The sequence below is a fragment of the Gadus macrocephalus genome, chromosome 21, assembly GCF_031168955.1.
Source record: "Gadus macrocephalus chromosome 21, ASM3116895v1".
NCBI lineage: Eukaryota > Metazoa > Chordata > Actinopteri > Gadiformes > Gadidae > Gadus > Gadus macrocephalus.
Genome location: NC_082402.1, coordinates 996,823 through 1,015,105, shown reverse-complemented (window position 1 = coordinate 1,015,105; position 18,283 = coordinate 996,823). Strand labels below are relative to the sequence as shown.

Sequence of the window (18,283 nt, the reverse complement as noted above, 5' to 3'; positions counted from 1 at the left end):
ATCGCGGAATGCGCTGTGCTGTTATGCCATGATCTCGCTGTAACCCGCGGGATCTGCAGATGGCCCCCAGGACGCTCGAGCCCCTGGCCAAGCGGCTCTTCAAAGGCCTCATCGCCCTCGAGCTGCTAGGTGTGTTCGGCGCGTACGGCCTCTTCCACAAGATGAACACGAGTCAAGGTACGGCTTTAAAAACGGTTTATTGAACAGCAAAAAATAATGACATATAAAGGGTAATCTGACGGACATTTCAACGTGTCCGTTTGATAGTATGTACACATTTAAACCGTCACTCTGTCCCGTAGACTTCAGGAACACCATGAACCGACGGCTCCCGTCTGTACTTGAAGGTAAGAACGATATTATGCTATTTCCTTTAGAAGGACTAAGACGTAAACTGCTGCAGTGAGCTTTAAAGATGGGCACACCAAGTGAAAACCAATCCCTCTATAGCAGCCAATGAGAAGAGCAATTTAAACGGGCCCATCTTCTGATTGGTCACAACAAGGCAATCCACTGGTGGTGACGTCACAAGTGGGAGGGTCCACCCTCCAGTACAGTCCCACTTGTAATGTCAAAGAATCAATAAAAAAATGAAAAAAACTTTTGTAATGGCTCATCAGCCTTATAGCAGGTGGTCAAAACGTGCCCGTTAAGATATCAGTTCAATTGTAAGATTGCCAATATTTTATCCTTGATTGCATATGAAATGCTTCGTGTCCAAACACAAAACATGGACGTCCCTCATCACCCATTGGCTGGTCAGTCATCCCTCTCGTTTAGAACGTTGACGTAACTCGTGAACTTTGTTAGCGACAAACATGACAGAAAACGCTTTGTTCAAACCGTCCAGTCAGACCTCTGAACCACCACTCTCCTGAATGAGACTTAAATACGTCTTTCCCTTCCAGTATACTACCAGTCCAACGAATGGGCGGGGGTCTACGGCATTCGGGAGCAGGACCACCAGACCTGGTCCTCTAAGTCCGACTGACCCCCCCCCCCCCAGGACCAGAACCAGAACCAGGTATAAAGTTACTTCTTCTTCTTGAAAACCTTTTTGGCCATTTTGGCTTTCCCCGCCACCTTGGCTTTCCCCGCCACCTTGGCCTTAACAAAGTCCTTCTTCTTGTTGAAGGTGGTCTTCTTCTTCCTCAGGGTCTGGGCGTCGCGGCCGTGGACCCAGTCGTCCCGCTGGGACTCCCACTTCAGCTGCTTCAGCCCTGGGGGGGAGAGAGAGGGGTGAGGGGGGAGGGAGAGGGGTGAGGCTGCGTTCTGATACCAGAGTCCCGCTCCATGGCTTCGGGAACAAACCCGTCTGCATCGTCAACTCGGTCCGCAAAGATCTCTCAAAGTCGGACATCAGGAGAACGTAAATCCCGACGAATGATATGAACTCTACAGATTTCTTCTACAGACTTGAGGTTGAGGTTGCCGACGTTGTTCATAACTCCCTTATGAAGCAGCACTCTGATATTACGATAGCCAGTTGTGATTGGTCCCTTCAAAGGGAAGGACGTCTCCAAGCGCTGTGCGAGAGCCAGGACCTCTGAGACTTATAGCTTCATCCGGCTAGCATCTAGCTACTATAATAAAGTTATGATTTAACCAGCAACGATGGTTTGTGTTTCATCTCTCTGCGTTTCCGGTTTCTCCTTAATATGCACGTGGAATATTTTACACTGTAAAAATTGTATTCTGAATGTTCTCCACTCAAAGGTCAGCTTTTGTAATTCTTCTAGAACCCTCGGGCTAGCGTGCGCTGGTTGAAACCGGATCCTACCTGCTTTGTCTTTGTTGGCCATGGCGTTCATCCCGATGTTGTCGAACTTGGAGCCGGCGTTCTCGTCCAGCATCGATCCGAACTGAACACAAAAACAAAAGTTAGCGTGACCAGCGGTAAACGGGTCGCACTTCCCAGCAGCCTCTAGCTTCGGTCCTCAAAGGTCTGGGTCCCAGTAGGACCTTGGACTGGTCTAGACAGGACCGGTCCCGTCAACAGAGTCAAAGTCCTCCTCAGACCGGTCCCGTCAGCCTGGTCTGGCCCAGTACGAGTCCCAGTCCAACCAGTCAGAACCGGAGTACATGTTGCTCACCTCCTCAGCCGACGTGAACAGGCCGGCGTCCTTCCTCCCCTTCTTCCTCTTCCCTCCGGCCGGTCCTGGTAGGAAACACGACAGTTAGTGACTGGGTCTGGTTCTACCTGGACTGAAGGGGGCGCTATACCGGGGTGAACCCCGCCCGGGGCAGAGCTCCTCAACACAATCCAGCAGTTTGAGCTCCGCCCACTCTGACGCTGTGAACAGATTCAAGATTACCCAGGATCCTTAGCGAACAGACCAACCCAGAGGTTAAGAGGCACTGACCTATGGAGCCGGAGAAGTCCAGCTCTGCAGGAGCCTTCCTCTTGTTCTTCTTACTGGGGGGTGCGGCTTCTGGAAGCCCCTCCTCTTCTTCGGAATCTACACACAAAACCAACCAGGTGAGCTTCTTCATTGTTGGTGGAAAACGGCACGATGCATTTGAATTGAACGATGAATTATCGAATTGAACTTCTTGGCAGCTGAAACACGATGAACTGCTTTTGAGATGTTTGCTTGAAACATGACCTCCATCCCTTCCTGTGTGTTGAACAATTGTGTGTTTGTTGTGACGGTGTCTGTGCGTTCCCACCCACCATCAAAAGCGAAATCTGCATCGTCACCTTCCTCGAGCTCAGGAACTGCAGAACCAGAGAAAAGAAGATCATCAGAACTAGTACAAGTCCCCTTTACATTTACCTTTAGCAGACGCTTTTATCCGAAGGTACTTACAAAAAGTCAATTTTTCAGAAGGAGAAATCACGTTATATCGCTGTGGGTACAGTAAGGATGTTCATAGTACCAAGCACTAACCATCACTAGGTTAACCCATTCCCTGTATACAACAAAGACAGCTAGGATAAGACACTACACAATGCCTAAGTTCTATTTTTAAGTGCAAGTTTCCAAGTTAAGACACAAATTAAGGTCTGAAACCACAGCATCTTCCTCACCCTCCTCCTCGTCGTCGTCGTTCACGAAGGTCCCTCCCTCCTCCCCCATCTCGTCTCCGAAGTCCTCCTCGTCCAGGCTGCCCAGAGAGATCTCGTCGTCGTCCAGGTCGTCCAGGTCCGAGTCATCCGAGTCTGACTCATTGGTCGGAGTCTTCACGTTGCTACGGGAGACGAGAGAGAGTCGTCAGCAGGTGACCAATCACACGCTGTAGTAAGGTCTGAGGTGGACAGACAGACAGGCTGACTAACAGAGCACAGATCGTCCTACCGAGCTGGACAGACGGACAGGCTGACTAACAGAGCACAGATCGTCCTACTGAGGTGGACAGACAGACAGGCTGACTAACAGAGCACAGATTGTCGTACCCAGCGAAGTCCAGGTTGACGTCCCCAAGGTCTGTGTAGTACGAGTCTCCTTCCACCGAGTCTGGACGGAGAAAACGATTCAGACGCATTGTTAACAAGCGACACACACCTGCTAATGTATCTATGAAGGGGTTACACAACGAGGAATATAAGAACAATCAAACAATTTATCAAGATAAAAGTTATGTTTGTACCCGACGCCCTCAAAGCTAGTATTTTATTTCTTTCTCATCTTGGTCCAATCTTACCGAGAATCCTCTCAAACTCGTCGTCCTCCACGTCCTCTAAGCTCTCCGTGTCGCTGCCCCCTGGTGGCCGGCGGAGGAACTTATCCGCGGCGCGCTTCTTAAAGTACCTGCGAGGGGAATTAGTAATCCAGAACAGAGGGTTGATGTTATATTGTAGTAAAGCTACAATACTGCGTTAGTATAAAGAGTTCTACTGTCGTAATTCTACCATACAGTGTTAATGTAACAGGTTATTGGTAACCATGATGAATGATCAGTTAAATTAATACGGTTCTTACCGGTGGAAGAACACCTGGTCCACGGGGATCTGGCTCTCGTCCTTATCCAGGAACTCCTTGCAGTTCACTGACAAAATAAACAACAAAGGGTTAACCAAGAGTTACCACAGTCCAACAAAATTGTGTTTTAATACCCTGTTTAGTTCCCGTTTAAATGATCTGTCAGCAAGAGGAACCGTGATTTAAATACAATGTCTTCTGAGGAGACAAATGTTTTCTAAAGTAAATGTGAGTTTGAAGGACAAACGTGAAGACAGTGTATATCAGTGGGTGTCTCCATCCTGGAGCAGACGGTAAGACAGTGTATATCAGTGGGTGTCTCCATCCTGGAGCAGACGGTAAGACAGTGTATATCAGTGGGTGTCTCCATCCTGGAGCAGACGGTAAGACAGTGTATATCAGTGGGTGTCTCCATCCTGGAGCAGACGGTAAGACAGTGTATATCAGTGGGTGTCTCCATCCTGGAGCAGACGGTAAGACAGTGTATATCAGTGGGTGTCTCCATCCTGGAGCAGACGGTAAGACATATCAGTGGGTGTCTCCATCCTGGAGCAGACGGTAAGACAGTGTATATCAGTGGGTGTCTCCATCCTGGAGCAGACGGTCTCTCACCGGCCAGCGAGCGGATCTTGTTCTGGGCCAGCTTATGCTGCGGACGCATCACCGTGGCCTCCGTGTTCTCTACAGAACAGGACAGACGTTAGACATGGAACAAGACCGTCACTGTGTTCTCTACAGGACAGACGTTAGACATGGAACAAGACCGTCACTGTGTTCTCTACAGGACAGACGTTAGACATGGAACAAGACCGTCACTGTGTTCTCTACAGGACAGACGTTAGACATGGAACAAGACCGTCACTGTGTTCTCTACAGGACAGGACAGACGTTAGACATGGAACAAGACCGTCACTGTGTTCTCTACAGGACAGGACAGACATTAGACATGGAACAAGACCGTCACTGTGTTCTCTACAGGACAGACGTTAGACATGGAACAAGACCGTCACTGTGTTCTCTACAGGACAGGACAGACATTAGACATGGAACAAGACCGTCACTGTGTTCTCTACAGGACAGGACAGACATTAGACATGGAACAAGACCGTCACGGTGTTCTCTACAGGACAGGACAGACATTAGACATGGAACAAGACCGTCACTGTGTTCTCTACAGGACAGACGTTAGACATGGAACAAGACCGTCACTGTGTTCTCTACAGGACAGGACAGACGTTAGACATGGAACAAGACCGTCACGGTGTTCTCTACAGAACAGGACAGACGTTAGACATGGAACAAGACCGTCACTGTGTTCTCTACAGGACAGGACAGACATTAGACATGGAACAAGACCGTCACTGTGTTCTCTACAGAACAGACGTTAGACATGGAACAAGACCGTCACTGTGTTCTCTACAGAACAGGACAGACGTTAGACATGGAACAAGACCGTCACTGTGTTCTCTACAGAACAGAACAGACGTTAGACATGGAACAAGACCGTCACGGTGTTCTCTACAGGACAGACATTAGACATGGAACACGTTCTTTCAGCGGTCTGATGCTCAGCTCTGAACAGTTGAATGCTCTGATCCGTTAATAAAATCAATGTTCAGTTTCACATTTGATTTTGTTTCTGTAAGCCATCATATTTTATACAATGAGTGTTGAACTCCAAAACATTCCAGTGTTAACCTTTCAGACTATCGTCACTGTAAATGCAGTTATAAATCGGTGTATTTTATTATTTACATAATCTACTTTAAATTTCCCATTCCAGTGAGAGAGAGGGAGAGAGATATAGATATAGATATATAGATTGATTACGTTTTCCCTTCAGCTGTTTGGGGTTCCTGAAGACGAAGCGATCGAGGAAGCGGATCAGAGTGAAGTCCTGGAGCGGATCTCCGGTGTACTGGACCGAGTCCCCCTGGTCAGAGGAGAGTCAGGGTTATCACCATGGTTACAGCAGGCTCTCACACACACACACACACACACACACACACACACACACACACACACACACACACACACACACACACACACCCCCCTCCCTACTCAGGTGGGCTTCGCCAACGACTGAGTACATGGAAGTCATTTAGCCGGATGATCTCAGTAACGGACGCTACGGAACAGACCCCCCCCCCCCCCCCCGACCGGGAGTGATCTCCTCCGACGTGGGAGGAGCTAGAGATGGAGGGGGTGGAGCTGTACCTGCAGGATGGTCTTGGCGAACAGGGAGACGGACGGGTGGAAGTGGAGAGACAGCTGGACGGGAGAGACGGTTCAGGAGAGGAAGAGAGAGACACGCGTCAGCCACGTCATCAGTGATACCGTTTACACCGTTGGTCCTGGCTGTTCTGTTTGTCTTTATTCTAGCATCCATTTATGTTTTCCTGAGCACTACTTTACACGTTACTGCACCATATCTTATCCTGTGTCTCCCACTACCACTGTGACTAAGGAATGTGGGATTAATTATGTTCATCCATTTAAGGTTAAAGAATGATCGGCCCGGAGTCCCATCTCTACATATCCATGGTTACTGGTCCGGCTCCACCCACCTGCTGGAGCTCCCATAGTGTGGTCCGGTCCGCGCCGCAGAACATGGGGTTCCTGTGTAAGGGGTCGTAGGTCTCCGTCTTCTTGCCCCCTGGAAGGACAGGAAGTCAGCCCACAGACAGGAAGTTAAAAGCGGGTGGTTTTCTCGTCACGGAGCAGGTCGTTAGCGGATGTCGTTAACGAGCCGTGTGGAGTGATCTCCGTTACCTTCCAGGTTCTGGTGGTGTACCCATGATCCTTTGGGCTTTGGTTTCTCTGGCACTGGCTTCTCCTCATCGTCCTCCTCCTCGTCCTCCTCCTTCACCGTCGCCTTCGTCTCTTCTTCCGCCACCTTGTCGGCGTCAACAAACCGCTCCTCTTCGTCGTCCTCCTGCTCCTCGGCCAGGTCTTTGAAGTTCTCCTCGTCACCCGCCTGAGAAGAGACAAAAGGCTGCTGACCCATCCCACACACACACACCGGGGTGGACGGACGCGCCCACCTCGGGCAAAACTAAAACAGAGGAAGAGGCACGGCTGGTAACGGCTGACCCCGCTTCCGCCTGGTGGCCTTACACCCCCCCTCTAACCCTCTCCTCCCTCACCTCGTTCTCCTGCAGCAGGAGCCTCAGCCCGGGCTTGGCCTTCATGACCTCCGACACCAGGAAGAGCGCCCCGCAGGCGAAGGTAGCGTTCTGCTCGCAGCTGACCTGCAGCAGCCGCTTGACGAAGGCCCTGACGCGGCGCAGCACCACGTCCGCCTTCAGGGACTTGTAGAGCAGGTTGAGGAACATGCTCTGCTTGGAGCAGGCGCTCAGCCCGGGGTCCAGAAGCTTCCTGTAAGGGGGGGGGGGGAGGAGGAGGAGGAGGAGGAGGAGGAGGAGGAGCAGGTATGGTGACGAGGCGGCACAAAAGAAAGGTCTCACTTAGTGTCTCCTCGGAGACTGAAGAAGACCAAAACAAATGAACAGAATCAAACGGGATCATGAATCGCTCTGGCGTCAACTCGGAGTTGACGCCAGAGCGATTCATGATCCCGTTTGATTCTGTTCATTTGTTTTGGTCTTCTTCAGTCTCTAATCAAAGCTTGATTAACCCCCCCTCCGGACACCCCTACCATATTCCCCTGGACCCTTTACCCCCTCAATCGCTCAAGCCTACAGTCACATTCTGTGTGTTCGTATTTCATTTTCTGCTCCTCACTGTGTGTGTGTGTGAGAGTGAGTGTGTGTGTGTGTGCACATTCACTTCCTGTATTCCTGCTGTGACACCCAACCCCCCCCCCCCCCCCCCCCCCCCTTCTGTCCACCACCTCCCAGAACCGACCAATCGCGCGGCTCCCCCTCCTTACTTGTAGAGCGCCACGTAGTAGCGGTCCGAAACCGACTGCTGCGAGTCCATGACCTGGAAGAGCAGCATGAGCGCCTGCACCGCCGTGTTGAACTTGACGGCGTGCACCACCTTGAACAGCGTGTCCAGCTGCTCCTTCACCTTGTCGTCCCCGGCGACGGCGTAAGGGTAGGCGCGGTTCACGCCCGACAGCAGCGCGCCCAGCATCTTGGACTCCACGTCCGCCTTCTTGATGCACGCGCGGAAGAAGGTGAAGTAGACGGAGATGAGGCGGCCGGCCAGCTCCGCCTCCTCGTGGCTGAACAGCACCTGGCTCAGGAAGCACACGGCGTAGTACTGCGCCTTGCCGCTGATGTTGGGCCGGAACATGAGGCGCTCCACCTCGCCGCACACCACCGCCTTCATGTTGGGGTGGCGGTGGAGCAGCGTCTCCAGCAGGTGGGACGCGCGCGCCGCCATCTTGTACTCGGGGTCGCCCAGCTTGTTGACGACCTGGACCAGTAGCGCCTTCTCCTGCTCGGGCCGCTGGGACAGCAGCTCGTGGGCCGTGGCCAGCGCCTTGCTCTTGGTGGCCGCCACGCTGTCCCGGGACACCTCCTCCAGCGCCACCACGAACTCCGCCACCAGCGCCTTCAGGCGGTGCTCGAAGAACCACAGGATGAGGCGGCGGTCGCGGGAGTCGCGGTTCCCGCTGGCGCGCTCCTCCAGCGTGTCGAACGGGTGCTGGGCGAACGAGCGCAGCTTGCGGTCGGCGGGCAGCAGGTCCGATAGCAGCAGCTCGCGCAGCGTGTCCAGCGCCATCAGCCCCATGCGCCGGCCCCCCTTCTTCTTCACCATGGCGATGAGGCTCTCCACGTGCTGCAGGCCGTGCACCGGCGCGTCCTGCAGCAGCACCGTCATGGCGGCCATGCGGTCCACCAGCGTGCCCTTGGACACCACCGTCTTCATCCAGGCCGAGTTGGCGCCCTTCTGCAGGCTCTTCTTGCTGCGGTACTGGCCCTCCTCCGCCTCGTACAGCCGCGCCGCCAGCGCCTTGTAGGCCGCCACCTGGGCCTCGTCCTGGGGCTCGCCGCAGCCCTCCGTCGTGTACTCCAGGTCGAACCACTTCCCCCCCGGCTTGATCAGCAGCAGCGACCGCTGGTGGAACTCGAACACGTCCGCGCTCTGCTTGGCCTTCTTCACACCGCCGCCCGCCGCCGCCTCTTTGGTCTTCTTGGGTTTCTTCGTCTCCGCGGCAACGGCGGGTTCGCCGTCGGCTTTCGGCGCCGCTTTGGTCTCCGAGGGCTCGCCGCCAGCGGGAGCTTTCTTATCCTTTTTTTTCTTGGTGCCGCTTCCGAACACGTCGTCGTCGGCAACGGTCTGCAGGGAGGCGTAGGCGCGGACGCCGAGCTTGGTGATGAACTTCTCCAGCTCCCCCGGCTCCAGGTCGTCGATGGCGCCCTTCTTCCCGCCATCGATCAGGTCGTGGTTGTCGCTGATGCCCGACAACAGCAGGAAGTCCGACTAACGGTGAGAACACACAGAACACCACGTTAATACACAATGAGCAGTCCTTCATCATCTTACTACCACCAATGATCTTCATCGGTCTTTCTCTGACCCTCTGTCGGTTTCCTTCTGTTCTTCTATCCAAAGCAACAGTAAGTACATTTGTCAAAAGAAAAAGTTACCAAAAGTTAATCAGGAGTCACCCACTCTTTGTAAACGGAGATCCCTGATTAACGGTTAACTTGGATGACAACGTCAATCGTGTTATTACGCATCTACTACGTTCGGCTCTTAAGTATGTGAATAAACAGCCTGGGTGATTTGGTCTGTGTGACCAAGCCTATGATCTGGTCTATGGACTGGTCGGTGTGAACTGGTCTGTGTGAGCTGGTCTGTGTGAACCGGTCTATATGAACTGCTCTTTATTATCTGGTCTCGGTGATCTGGTCAGTATTAAAGGGTCCGTGTGAACTGATCTGTGTGAACTGGTCTATATGAACTGGTCCGTGTGATCGCAGACGTACCTTCTTTCCTCCCAGCAGCAACACGTCGTCCAGGTTGAGCTCTTCATCGTCCTCCTCCTCCTCATCCTCCTTCTGATCACCATCTTCATCTAAATACTCACTTTCAGGCTTCGGCTCCTCTTCAACAGTTGTATTATTACTCTTGACAACCGCCTTCTGGAACTTGTTTTTCGATGCCATGCTGACTGCAACCAGCATGGAGACCAGCTGACCCGGAAGTGAACGCTCAGCGTCGACGAGGAAATGCTCTCCGAAAATAAAATTAAAGTCCACGCATATTTTAATAATCTACAAATTATTCAGGCAAATAATTTATGTAGGAGAAATATTAAACGGCGGTTTAATGTTTTAATATAAGCAACATTTGCGGGTAAGGTTCAGAGGCTACGGTCGACCAATCAAATGCGGCTGTGCTAACCAGCCAATCAGATCACTGAACAGAACGGCCGGGTCACACGTGACAGCCGGTCTGGGGTCATTCTCTCAGAACTACATTATTATGACAACTTCAGGATCTGCACACGCATGTTATAGTACACGGAAATGCACAAATGTACATGTCATGTAAACACAGTAAAGAGTCAGTCAACGACCTCGAGAGAAGGATGAGGTGATTTATAATATCTGCATGCTAGTAGTTTTGAAAGCGCTCTGAGATCATCAAGTTAGACATCTAAACCCCATCTGAGAGGTTATCTGAGGACCACAGAGGGAGATGATGATCGCTTTGAGGAGGCTCCACGGTCTCTCCAGAGCCCTGGGCAGCTCTTCCTCACTCCGGGGTAAGAACATTTACAACCAGCTCGTTTCGCTGGTTCGTTATTGTGTAATTTCAACCGTTTAAATCCCGTTGAAGCTTTCCCAATCGAATCTGATCAATGAGACCTAAACCATGGCCAATCATGTCACTGATATTTAAATGTCATCTTCCGTCTCCTCCACGGTTCTCCCCGCAGGGTGCAGAGCTGCTCAACACGTCATGTATCTCAGCACCTCGCCGGAGGACAGCAAGACGCACGCCAGGATGCTGCGACACCTGGTCACCAAAATAAAATCCACGGGTCCCATCTCTGTAGCGGAGTACATGAGGGAGGTGCTCACCAACCCTGTGACGGTGAATCACCCCCACCTTCATCATTCAATGTGTGCAGTGAACGCTGCCAGAACATTCATTCATGTATTTAAATATTGGCATGTGTTTTAAATCTCAGGGGTACTATGTTAATAATGACATGTTGTGTTTTATATCCCAGGAGTGCTTTGTTAATGAGATGTTGAATATTTAATTTCAGGGGGTACCATCTTAATAATGAAATGTGTTTTATTTATCCAGGGTTCTATGTTAATAATGACATGTTGAGTCTCACGGGCACTATATTAATAATGACATGTTGTGTTTGTCAGGGGTACTTTATTAATAATGACATGTTGTGTTTGTCAGGGGTACTATATTAATAATGACATGTTGTGTTTCTCAGGGGTACTATGTTAATAATGACATGTTGGGACCAGATGGAGATTTCATCACTTCGCCTGAAATCAGTCAAGTCTTTGGAGAGGTGAGGAGAGCCAGGGGACTCAAACCTTTACTTTAAAGCTCCACACATCCGTTGATAGTATGAGTTTCTATGTACGTACGGTATGTTTCTAGCCCGGTCCTGCCAGACTCTCGTACTTCATTTATTTTGTACATAGAGTGTGGACCTACTCAATTGACTAACGTTAACTCACTGGAAGGCGGGTGGCTGTTGAAGTTTAAAACGATTGGATCTGCCCAGTGCCACTCTGGATCTGCCACGACCAATCGCTAACGTTTGGCCGGGAATCACGTTGCGCGCAGGCTGTAAACAAACCAACCACCGTGCGTGAAGATGTCCGTCAACGAGAGCTGACTTTAACGTCATTGATCTCAGCCACTCCCTCTGTTCGCTGATTGGACGCAGAAAGTTTATACGGAGAAAACCCAGTAACATACCACAGACCCAGACCTGGTACTGAAGGGAGATTAAAACTGAGCGGAAGTACTTAGGCGGGCGGAGCCAGGCTAGTATGTTTCTAGATTAAGGGGTAAATGTATGTGTGTAGCTGGTGTGTAACTGTAGGAGTGTCTCTGTGTAAAGTGTGTGTCTCCTGTGTAGCTGCTGGGGGTGTGGTGTGTGTGTGTCTTTGTGTTAAGTGTGTGTAGCTGGTGTGTAAAGTGTGTGTCCCTGTGTAGCTGCTGGGGGTGTGGTGTGTCAGTGAGTGGATGGGCGCCGGTCGGCCCGGCAGTCTGCAGCTGGTCGAGTTTGGACCTGGAAGAGGATCTCTGATGAACGACGTCCTCAGGGTGGGACACACACACACACACACACACACACACACACACACACACACACACACACACACACACACACACACACACACACACACACACACACACACACACACACACACACACACCAGTAAACATGATGTCATAACCAGTAAACATGATGTCATAACCAGTAAACATGATGTAATGACCAGTAAACATGATGTAATGACCAGTAAACATGTTGTAATGACCAGTAAACATGATGTAATGACCAGTAAACATGATGTCATAACCAGTAAACATGATGTAATGACCAGTAAACATGTTGTAATGACCAGTAAACATGATGTAATGACCAGTAAGCATGTTGTAATGACCAGTAAACATGATGTAATGACCAGTAAACATGATGTAATGACCAGTAAACATGTTGTAATGACCAGTAAACATGTTGTAATGACCAGTAAACATGAGGTAATGACCAGTAAACATGATGTAATGACCAGTAAACATGATGTCATGACCAGTAAACATGTTGTAATGACCAGTAAACATGATGTCATGACCAGTACACCTGATGTCATGACCAGTAAACATGTTGTAATGACCAGTAAACATGATGTCATGACCAGTACACCTGATGGTCGCTCCACCATGTGACCCCAGGTGCTGGGGCAGCTGCGCTCGGCCCTGGGCCGGACGGAGGTGTCGGTCCACCTGGTGGAGGTCAGCCCCCGGCTGAGCCAGGTCCAGGCCGGCCTGCTGACCGGGGAGCAGAGCCGGCCGGCGGCCTCCGAGGACCAGGCCGTGTACCGCCACGGGGCCACCCCCGCCGGGGTCCCGGTCTCCTGGTACCGCCAGCTGGACGACGTCCCCCGAGGTGGGAGGCGCCGGGGTCAGGGGGTCCGCCACTAAGCCACTACCGGGTTCACAGGAGCTGTGGACTAACGAATGCTAATGCACGCTAACGCAGGCTAATGCATGCTAACAAATGCTAAGGCAAGCTGACGCAGGCTTACGCACGCTAACACGGTCTAACGCACGCTTACGAATGCTAACGCACGCTAACGAATGCTAACACACGCTAACGAATGCTAACACACGCTGCCAGTCTCGTTGTGTTTAGTTGCTATCGTTTTCACAATAGCAGATAGAGCAGCTAACTGAAGCCCCCCTGTTCACTATAGCAGCTAACTAAAGCCCCTCTGTTCACTATAGCAGCTAACTAAAGCCCCTCTGTTCACTATAGCAGCTAACTGAAGCCCCTCTGTTCACTATAGCAGCTAACTGAAGCCCCCCTGTTCACTATAGCAGCTAACTGAAGCCCCTCTGTTCACTATAGCAGCTAACTGAAGCCCCCCTGTTCACTACAGCAGCTAACTGAAGCCCCCCTGTTCACTATAGCAGCTAACTGAAGCCCCCCTGTTCACTACAGCAGCTAACTGAAGCCCCTCTGTTCACTATAGCAGCTAACTGAAGCCCCCCTGTTCACTATAGCAGCTAACTGAAGCCCCTCTGTTCACTATAGCAGCTAACTGAAGCCCCTCTGTTCACTATAGCAGCTAACTGAAGCCCCTCTGTTCACTATAGCAGCTAACTGAAGCCCCCCTGTTCACTACAGCAGCTAACTGAGGCCCCTCTGTTCACTACAGCAGCTAACTGAAGCCCCTCTGTTCACTATAGCAGCTAACTGAAGCCCCCCTGTTCACTATAGCAGCTAACTGAAGCTAACTCGTCCTCCAGGGTTCAGCCTCTTCCTGGCTCACGAGTTCTTCGATGCCCTTCCGGTCCACAAGTTCCAGGTACGTTCCACAACATGTACATCGCAACGTGTGATTGGCTGACGACCACCAGGGACTTTAAGACAAGGGATCTGATTGGCCGAGGGCAGATCTTCCTGTCCTGTGAGGCACATAGCTATGTGTGTGTGTGTGTGTGTGTGTGTGTGTGTGTGTGTGTGTGTGTGTGTGTAGAGGACCCCCCGGGGCTGGAGGGAGGTCATGGTGGACGTGGACCCAGAGGACCAGCTGAGGTTCGTCATCATCCCCGCCCCGACGCTGGCCTCCTCCACCCTCATCCAGGTACCTGTCTCACCCTCCTCCTCCCCATCCAGGTACCTGTCTCACCCTCCTCCACCCTCATCCAGGTACCTGTCTCACCCTCCTCCTCCCCATCCAGGTACCTGTCTCACCCTCCTCCTCCCCATCCAGGTACCTGTCTCACCCTCCTCCACCCTCATCCAGGTACCTGTCTCACCCTCCTCCTCCCCATCCAGGTACCTGTCTCACCCTCCTCCTCCCCATCCAGGTACCTGTCTCACCCTCCTCCACCCTCATCCAGGTACCTGTCACCCTCCTCCACCCTCATCCAGGTACCTGTCACCCTCCTCCACCCTCATCCAGGTACCTGTCTCACCCTCCTCCTCCCCCATCCAGGTACCTGTCTCACCCTCCTCCTCCCCCATCCAGGTACCTGTCTCACCCTCCTCCCTCATCCAGGTACCTGTCTCACCCTGCTCCTCCCTCATCCAGATACCCGTCTCACCCTCCTCCCCCATCCAGTTACCTGTCTCACCCTCCTTCTCCCTCATCCAGTTACCTGTCTCACCCTCCTTCTCCCTCAGCCAGGTACCTGTCTCACCCTCCTCCTCCCCCATCCAGGTACCTGTCTCACCCTCCTCCTCCCCCATCCAGGTACCTGTCTGACCCTCCTCTTCCCTCTTCCAGGTACCTGTCTCACCCTCCTCCTCCCCCATCCAGGTACCTGTCTCACCCTCCTCCTCCCTCATCCAGGTACCTGTCTCACCCTTCTCCTCCCCCATCCAGGTACCTGTCTCACCCTCCTCCTCCCCCATCCAGGTACCTGTCTCACCCTCCTCCTCCCTCTTCCAGGTACCTGTCTCACCCTCCTCCTCCCTCTTCCAGGTACCTATCTCACCCTCCTCCTCCCTCTTCCAGGTACCTGTCTCACCCTCCTCCTCCCTCATCCAGGTACCCGTCTCACCCTCCTTCCCCATCCAGGTACCTGTCTCACCCTCCCCCTATCCTTTGTACCATCCCTGATACTCATCAGTGGATGGTTGTGTTCAAGGTGCTGTTCCCTCTGTCACCACTGCGGGGCGCCAGTCGCCCATCTTACCTTCATCTTACCTTCATCAGCTCTGTCCACCACTGGTGCCTTGGTCAACGGCGGGCGTTCAATAGCGCTCAGTGAGGGGGAAATGAGTTCACTGCAGTCCATCCCCATGGCAACCAGACCCTGACTGGTGATGGGGGGGGGGGGGGGGGGGGGGTTCGGTCTGAGACCCGGTTGACTCAGGGGGTCCGCGGAGTTCTGAAGGAGAGGGAGCGTTCGATATCGACCCCCTCTCCTCCCCAGCAGGGTGGAGCAGAGGGAGCGTTCTATTTGTTGCGTTCAAACGGAGAGCGACGTGTCTTTGAACTTCCTGCCATGTGACATCATCGTCAACCTTCGTGCTGATTGGTTGGGTCTGAGGGGCCGTGTGTCCAGTTGACTCTCTGTCTCTGTCTCTGTCTCTGTCTCTGTCTCTGTCTCTGTCTCTGTCTCTGTCTCCGTCTCCGTCTCTCCGTCTCCGTCTCCGTCTCTCTCTCTCTCTCTCTCTCTCTCAGGTGGATGAGAGGCGGGACCATGTGGAGGTGTGTCCGGGGGGCGGGGTCATCGTCCAGCAGCTGGCCAATCGGATCGCGGAGGACGGTGGCGCAGCGCTGATCGCCGACTACGGCCACGACGGGACCAAGACGGACACCTTCAGGGTACGGGGGGGGGGGGTGGTACGAAGGTGTGTGTGTGTGTGTGGTATAAACGTGTGTGTGGATCTCGGTTTCGTGTGTGTTTTGTGTACAGAAGGGATTTCCTATAGAGCCTGAGGAAACAGATGTTACACACACACACACGTACGCACGCACACACACACACACAGACACACAGACACACACACACACACACACACACATTTGCGAGGAAGTAGTTTGCCGTGGGAGGGGCGGAGCTTAGGGACCCTGGTGTGTGTGTGTGTGTGTGTGTGTGCGCGTGCGCGACCTCCTCTCCCCCACATACTGACGCGCCCTCTCCCCCCCCCCCCCCTTCAGGGGTTCAAAGGTCACCGGCTGCACCCGGTGCTGGAGGCCCCGGGGTCAGCTGACCTCACCGCCGACGTGGACTTCAGCTACCTCAGGAAGATGGCGGCCAGGAGGGGCGTGGCCTGCCTGGGGCCCCTCCCCCAGAGGGACTTCCTGAGGAACATGGGCGTCGACACGCGCATGCAGGTGGGATGAGTGATGTCATAGGTCACATGGTCCGGGTCACAGATGGCGCTTTGGGGTTGGGCTGAGGGTAGGCAGGAAGTGACATCCGCTGACAGGATGTACATATATGGAGTTCATCTCCCTGAACAAAGCACCTTTTTCTACATCATCTATCAACTGTTTATGTACCGGTGATGGAATATTACTAACTCAATTATTAATGTTAGCATTAAATAATAAGTAATAACTATAATTTTAGTTAACCATCGACAAAAGTGTTGGTTGGAATGAACGTTGCTCAAACCGTTCTGTTAGAACCGACGACGCTGTAGAGCTCCAGAGCATTCAGAGGCCCAGCTCCCGCCTCTGGAAACCATTCCCCCCCCAACTCAGAACCATGGCCTCATTCCCCCAGGGCAGACCACAAACACATCCGTTCAGAACCGCCTGTACTGGCTCCTGCATTGATATTATTATCGTTTATTTACTCTTTCTCTTTATCTTATTGTTGGTTCTTTCTACTGACTTGTGTCCCTTTGTGTCCTGGAGGGCCGAGAAAGGTGCCCTCAAATAATATGTATTATTATTATAATTAAAAGTTTGAATAAAGCCGTCTCCCCCATGTCTCTTGCCCCCCCCCCTCTCTTGTCCCCCCCCCCCGTCTCTTGTCCCCCCCCCTCTCATGCCCCCCCCCCCGTCTCTTGTCCCCCCCCTCTCATGTCCCCCCCCCCGTCTCTTGTCCCCCTCAACTCTTGTCCCCCCCCCCTCTCTTGTCCCCCCCCCTCTCATGTCCCCCCCCCTCTCATGTCCCCCCCCCCTCTCTTGTCCCCCCCCCCGTCTCTTGTCCCCCCCCCCTCTCATGTCCCCCCCCCCCTCTCTTGTCCCCCCCCCTCTCTTGTCCCCCCCCTCTCTTGTCCCCCCCCTCTCTTGTCCCCCCCCCTCTCTTGTCCCCCTCATCTCTTGTCCCCCCCCTCTCTTGTCCCCCCCCCCCCCCGGGTCAGGTCCTGCTGAGCGCCTGTCAGGACGACCCCCCCGCCCGGGCCCAGCTGCTCCACAGCTACGAGCTGCTGACGGGCCCCGCCCACATGGGCCTGCGCTTCCACTTCCTCTGCCTGCTGGCGCAGAGCCGGCTGGCCCCGCCCCCCGCCACGCCCCGCCCCCCACAGGGCCTCAAGGTGGAGGACAAGCGCCCGGCGCCACTCCCTGTGGCCGGGTTCTCAGAGCTGTCGTTCTCCTGAGGGGCCCGGAGCGAAACCGAGGACCCCCGGGGCCCTCGGGGTCCGGCGTGACCGATGGTGGACTGACAGTGACTGTTGGACTACTGATCTGGGGTCAGACTTTAGGGGCGTCGGCGCTTAGCGAGGCACCGACGAGACCCGGAGGAGCCGACCGAGTGACCTCCTGCAACAACAAACAATTTACGATTAATTTTTTGCATTTTTCTGATTTATTTTAGAGTGAGACTGAGAGGAAGGTGGGGGAGATGGAGGGGAGGACGTGCAGCAGACGACCACGGGGGACTCGAACCCCGGTCGCTGTTTCAGGGCTGAGCCTCAATGGTACGCGCTGGACCAGTGAGCCACTGGGACTGGGCCTCAATGGTACGCGCTGGACCAGTGAGCCACTGGGACTGGGCCTCAATGGTACGCGCTGTACCAGTGAGCCACTGGGACTGAGCCTCACTGGTACGCGCCGTACCAGTGAGCCACTGGGACTGAGCCTCACTGGTACGCGCTGTACCAGTGAGCCACTGGGACTGAGCCTCACTGGTACGCGCTGTACCAGTGAGGCACTGGGACGCCACACCTCCTGCTAATTGAACCGTGTTCTGTTAAACCATTTGTTTCCCCCCGTGTGTGATTCTATCTTTGTTGTGAATAGAACGGTGAGCATCATGTA

The 18,283-nt window shown here is 53.2% G+C and overlaps 3 protein-coding genes across 7 annotated transcripts in view; 2 read left to right on the top strand and 1 right to left on the bottom strand.

Moving 5' to 3' along the window:
• The window catches only part of LOC132449903 (protein CEBPZOS-like), a 30,747-nt gene extending 29,135 nt beyond the window's left edge, over positions 1–1,612 (top strand). For 3 of the 4 annotated variants that reach the window (XM_060041785.1, XM_060041788.1, XM_060041787.1), the window contains 4 exons: positions 60–177; positions 303–347; positions 909–1,024; positions 1,136–1,612. In XM_060041785.1, coding sequence (XP_059897768.1) covers positions 60–177; positions 303–347; positions 909–991 — 246 coding nt within the window. In that variant the 3' untranslated portion in view covers positions 992–1,024; positions 1,136–1,612. The remainder of the gene's footprint in view (positions 1–59; positions 178–302; positions 348–908; positions 1,025–1,135) is intronic. The other variant, XM_060041786.1, reaches the window with a different exon arrangement.
• On the bottom strand, positions 179–10,047 carry cebpz (CCAAT enhancer binding protein zeta). Its single transcript, XM_060041774.1, has 17 exons — positions 9,827–10,047; positions 7,816–9,317; positions 7,070–7,301; positions 6,696–6,900; positions 6,491–6,579; positions 6,141–6,194; positions 5,754–5,856; positions 4,536–4,604; positions 3,924–3,990; positions 3,646–3,752; positions 3,398–3,458; positions 3,018–3,192; positions 2,675–2,711; positions 2,364–2,459; positions 2,094–2,158; positions 1,781–1,862; positions 179–1,220 (listed from the first exon to the last, which is right to left on the bottom strand). The coding sequence occupies exons 1-17, from the start codon at positions 10,022–10,024 to the stop codon at positions 1,033–1,035; spliced, it is 3,330 nt and encodes a 1,109-aa protein (XP_059897757.1). The 5' UTR covers positions 10,025–10,047; the 3' UTR covers positions 179–1,032.
• A 216-nt stretch (positions 10,048–10,263) lies between these two features.
• Positions 10,264–18,283, top strand: ndufaf7 (NADH:ubiquinone oxidoreductase complex assembly factor 7). 2 transcript variants are annotated; one of them, XR_009523693.1, is made up of 11 exons: positions 10,264–10,608; positions 10,783–10,940; positions 11,305–11,385; positions 12,042–12,152; positions 12,786–12,999; positions 13,863–13,921; positions 14,093–14,200; positions 15,749–15,892; positions 16,229–16,405; positions 17,386–17,696; positions 17,868–18,283. XR_009523693.1 is itself a non-coding variant. In XM_060041781.1 (10 exons), exons 1-10 carry the CDS (start codon positions 10,542–10,544, stop codon positions 17,620–17,622), a joined length of 1,356 nt encoding a protein of 451 aa, XP_059897764.1. In that variant the 5' UTR covers positions 10,264–10,541; the 3' UTR covers positions 17,623–18,283. The 2 variants fall into 2 exon arrangements, 1 of the variants encoding a protein (XP_059897764.1); XM_060041781.1 differs by having other exon boundaries at positions 17,386–18,283.

Bases quoted from the DNA above. Each gene is read 5' to 3' on its own strand.
- ndufaf7 (XM_060041781.1), top strand. From the start codon at position 10,542: ATGATGATCGCTTTGAGGAGGCTCCACGGTCTCTCCAGAGCCCTGGGC. The intron at 11,386-12,041 runs GTGAGGAGAGCC...GTCCCTGTGTAG, and splicing joins TCAGTCAAGTCTTTGGAGAG to CTGCTGGGGGTGTGGTGTGT. The intron at 15,893-16,228 runs GTACGGGGGGGG...CCCCCCCTTCAG, and splicing joins CCAAGACGGACACCTTCAGG to GGGTTCAAAGGTCACCGGCT.
- cebpz (XM_060041774.1), bottom strand. From the start codon at position 10,024: ATGCTGGTTGCAGTCAGCATGGCATCGAAAAACAAGTTCCAGAAGGCG. The intron at 5,857-6,140 runs GTACAGCTCCAC...TCCTCTGACCAG, and splicing joins TCGCCAAGACCATCCTGCAG to GGGGACTCGGTCCAGTACAC. The intron at 4,605-5,753 runs GTAATCAATCTA...CCTGTTCTGTAG, and splicing joins CAAACAGCTGAAGGGAAAAC to AGAACACGGAGGCCACGGTG.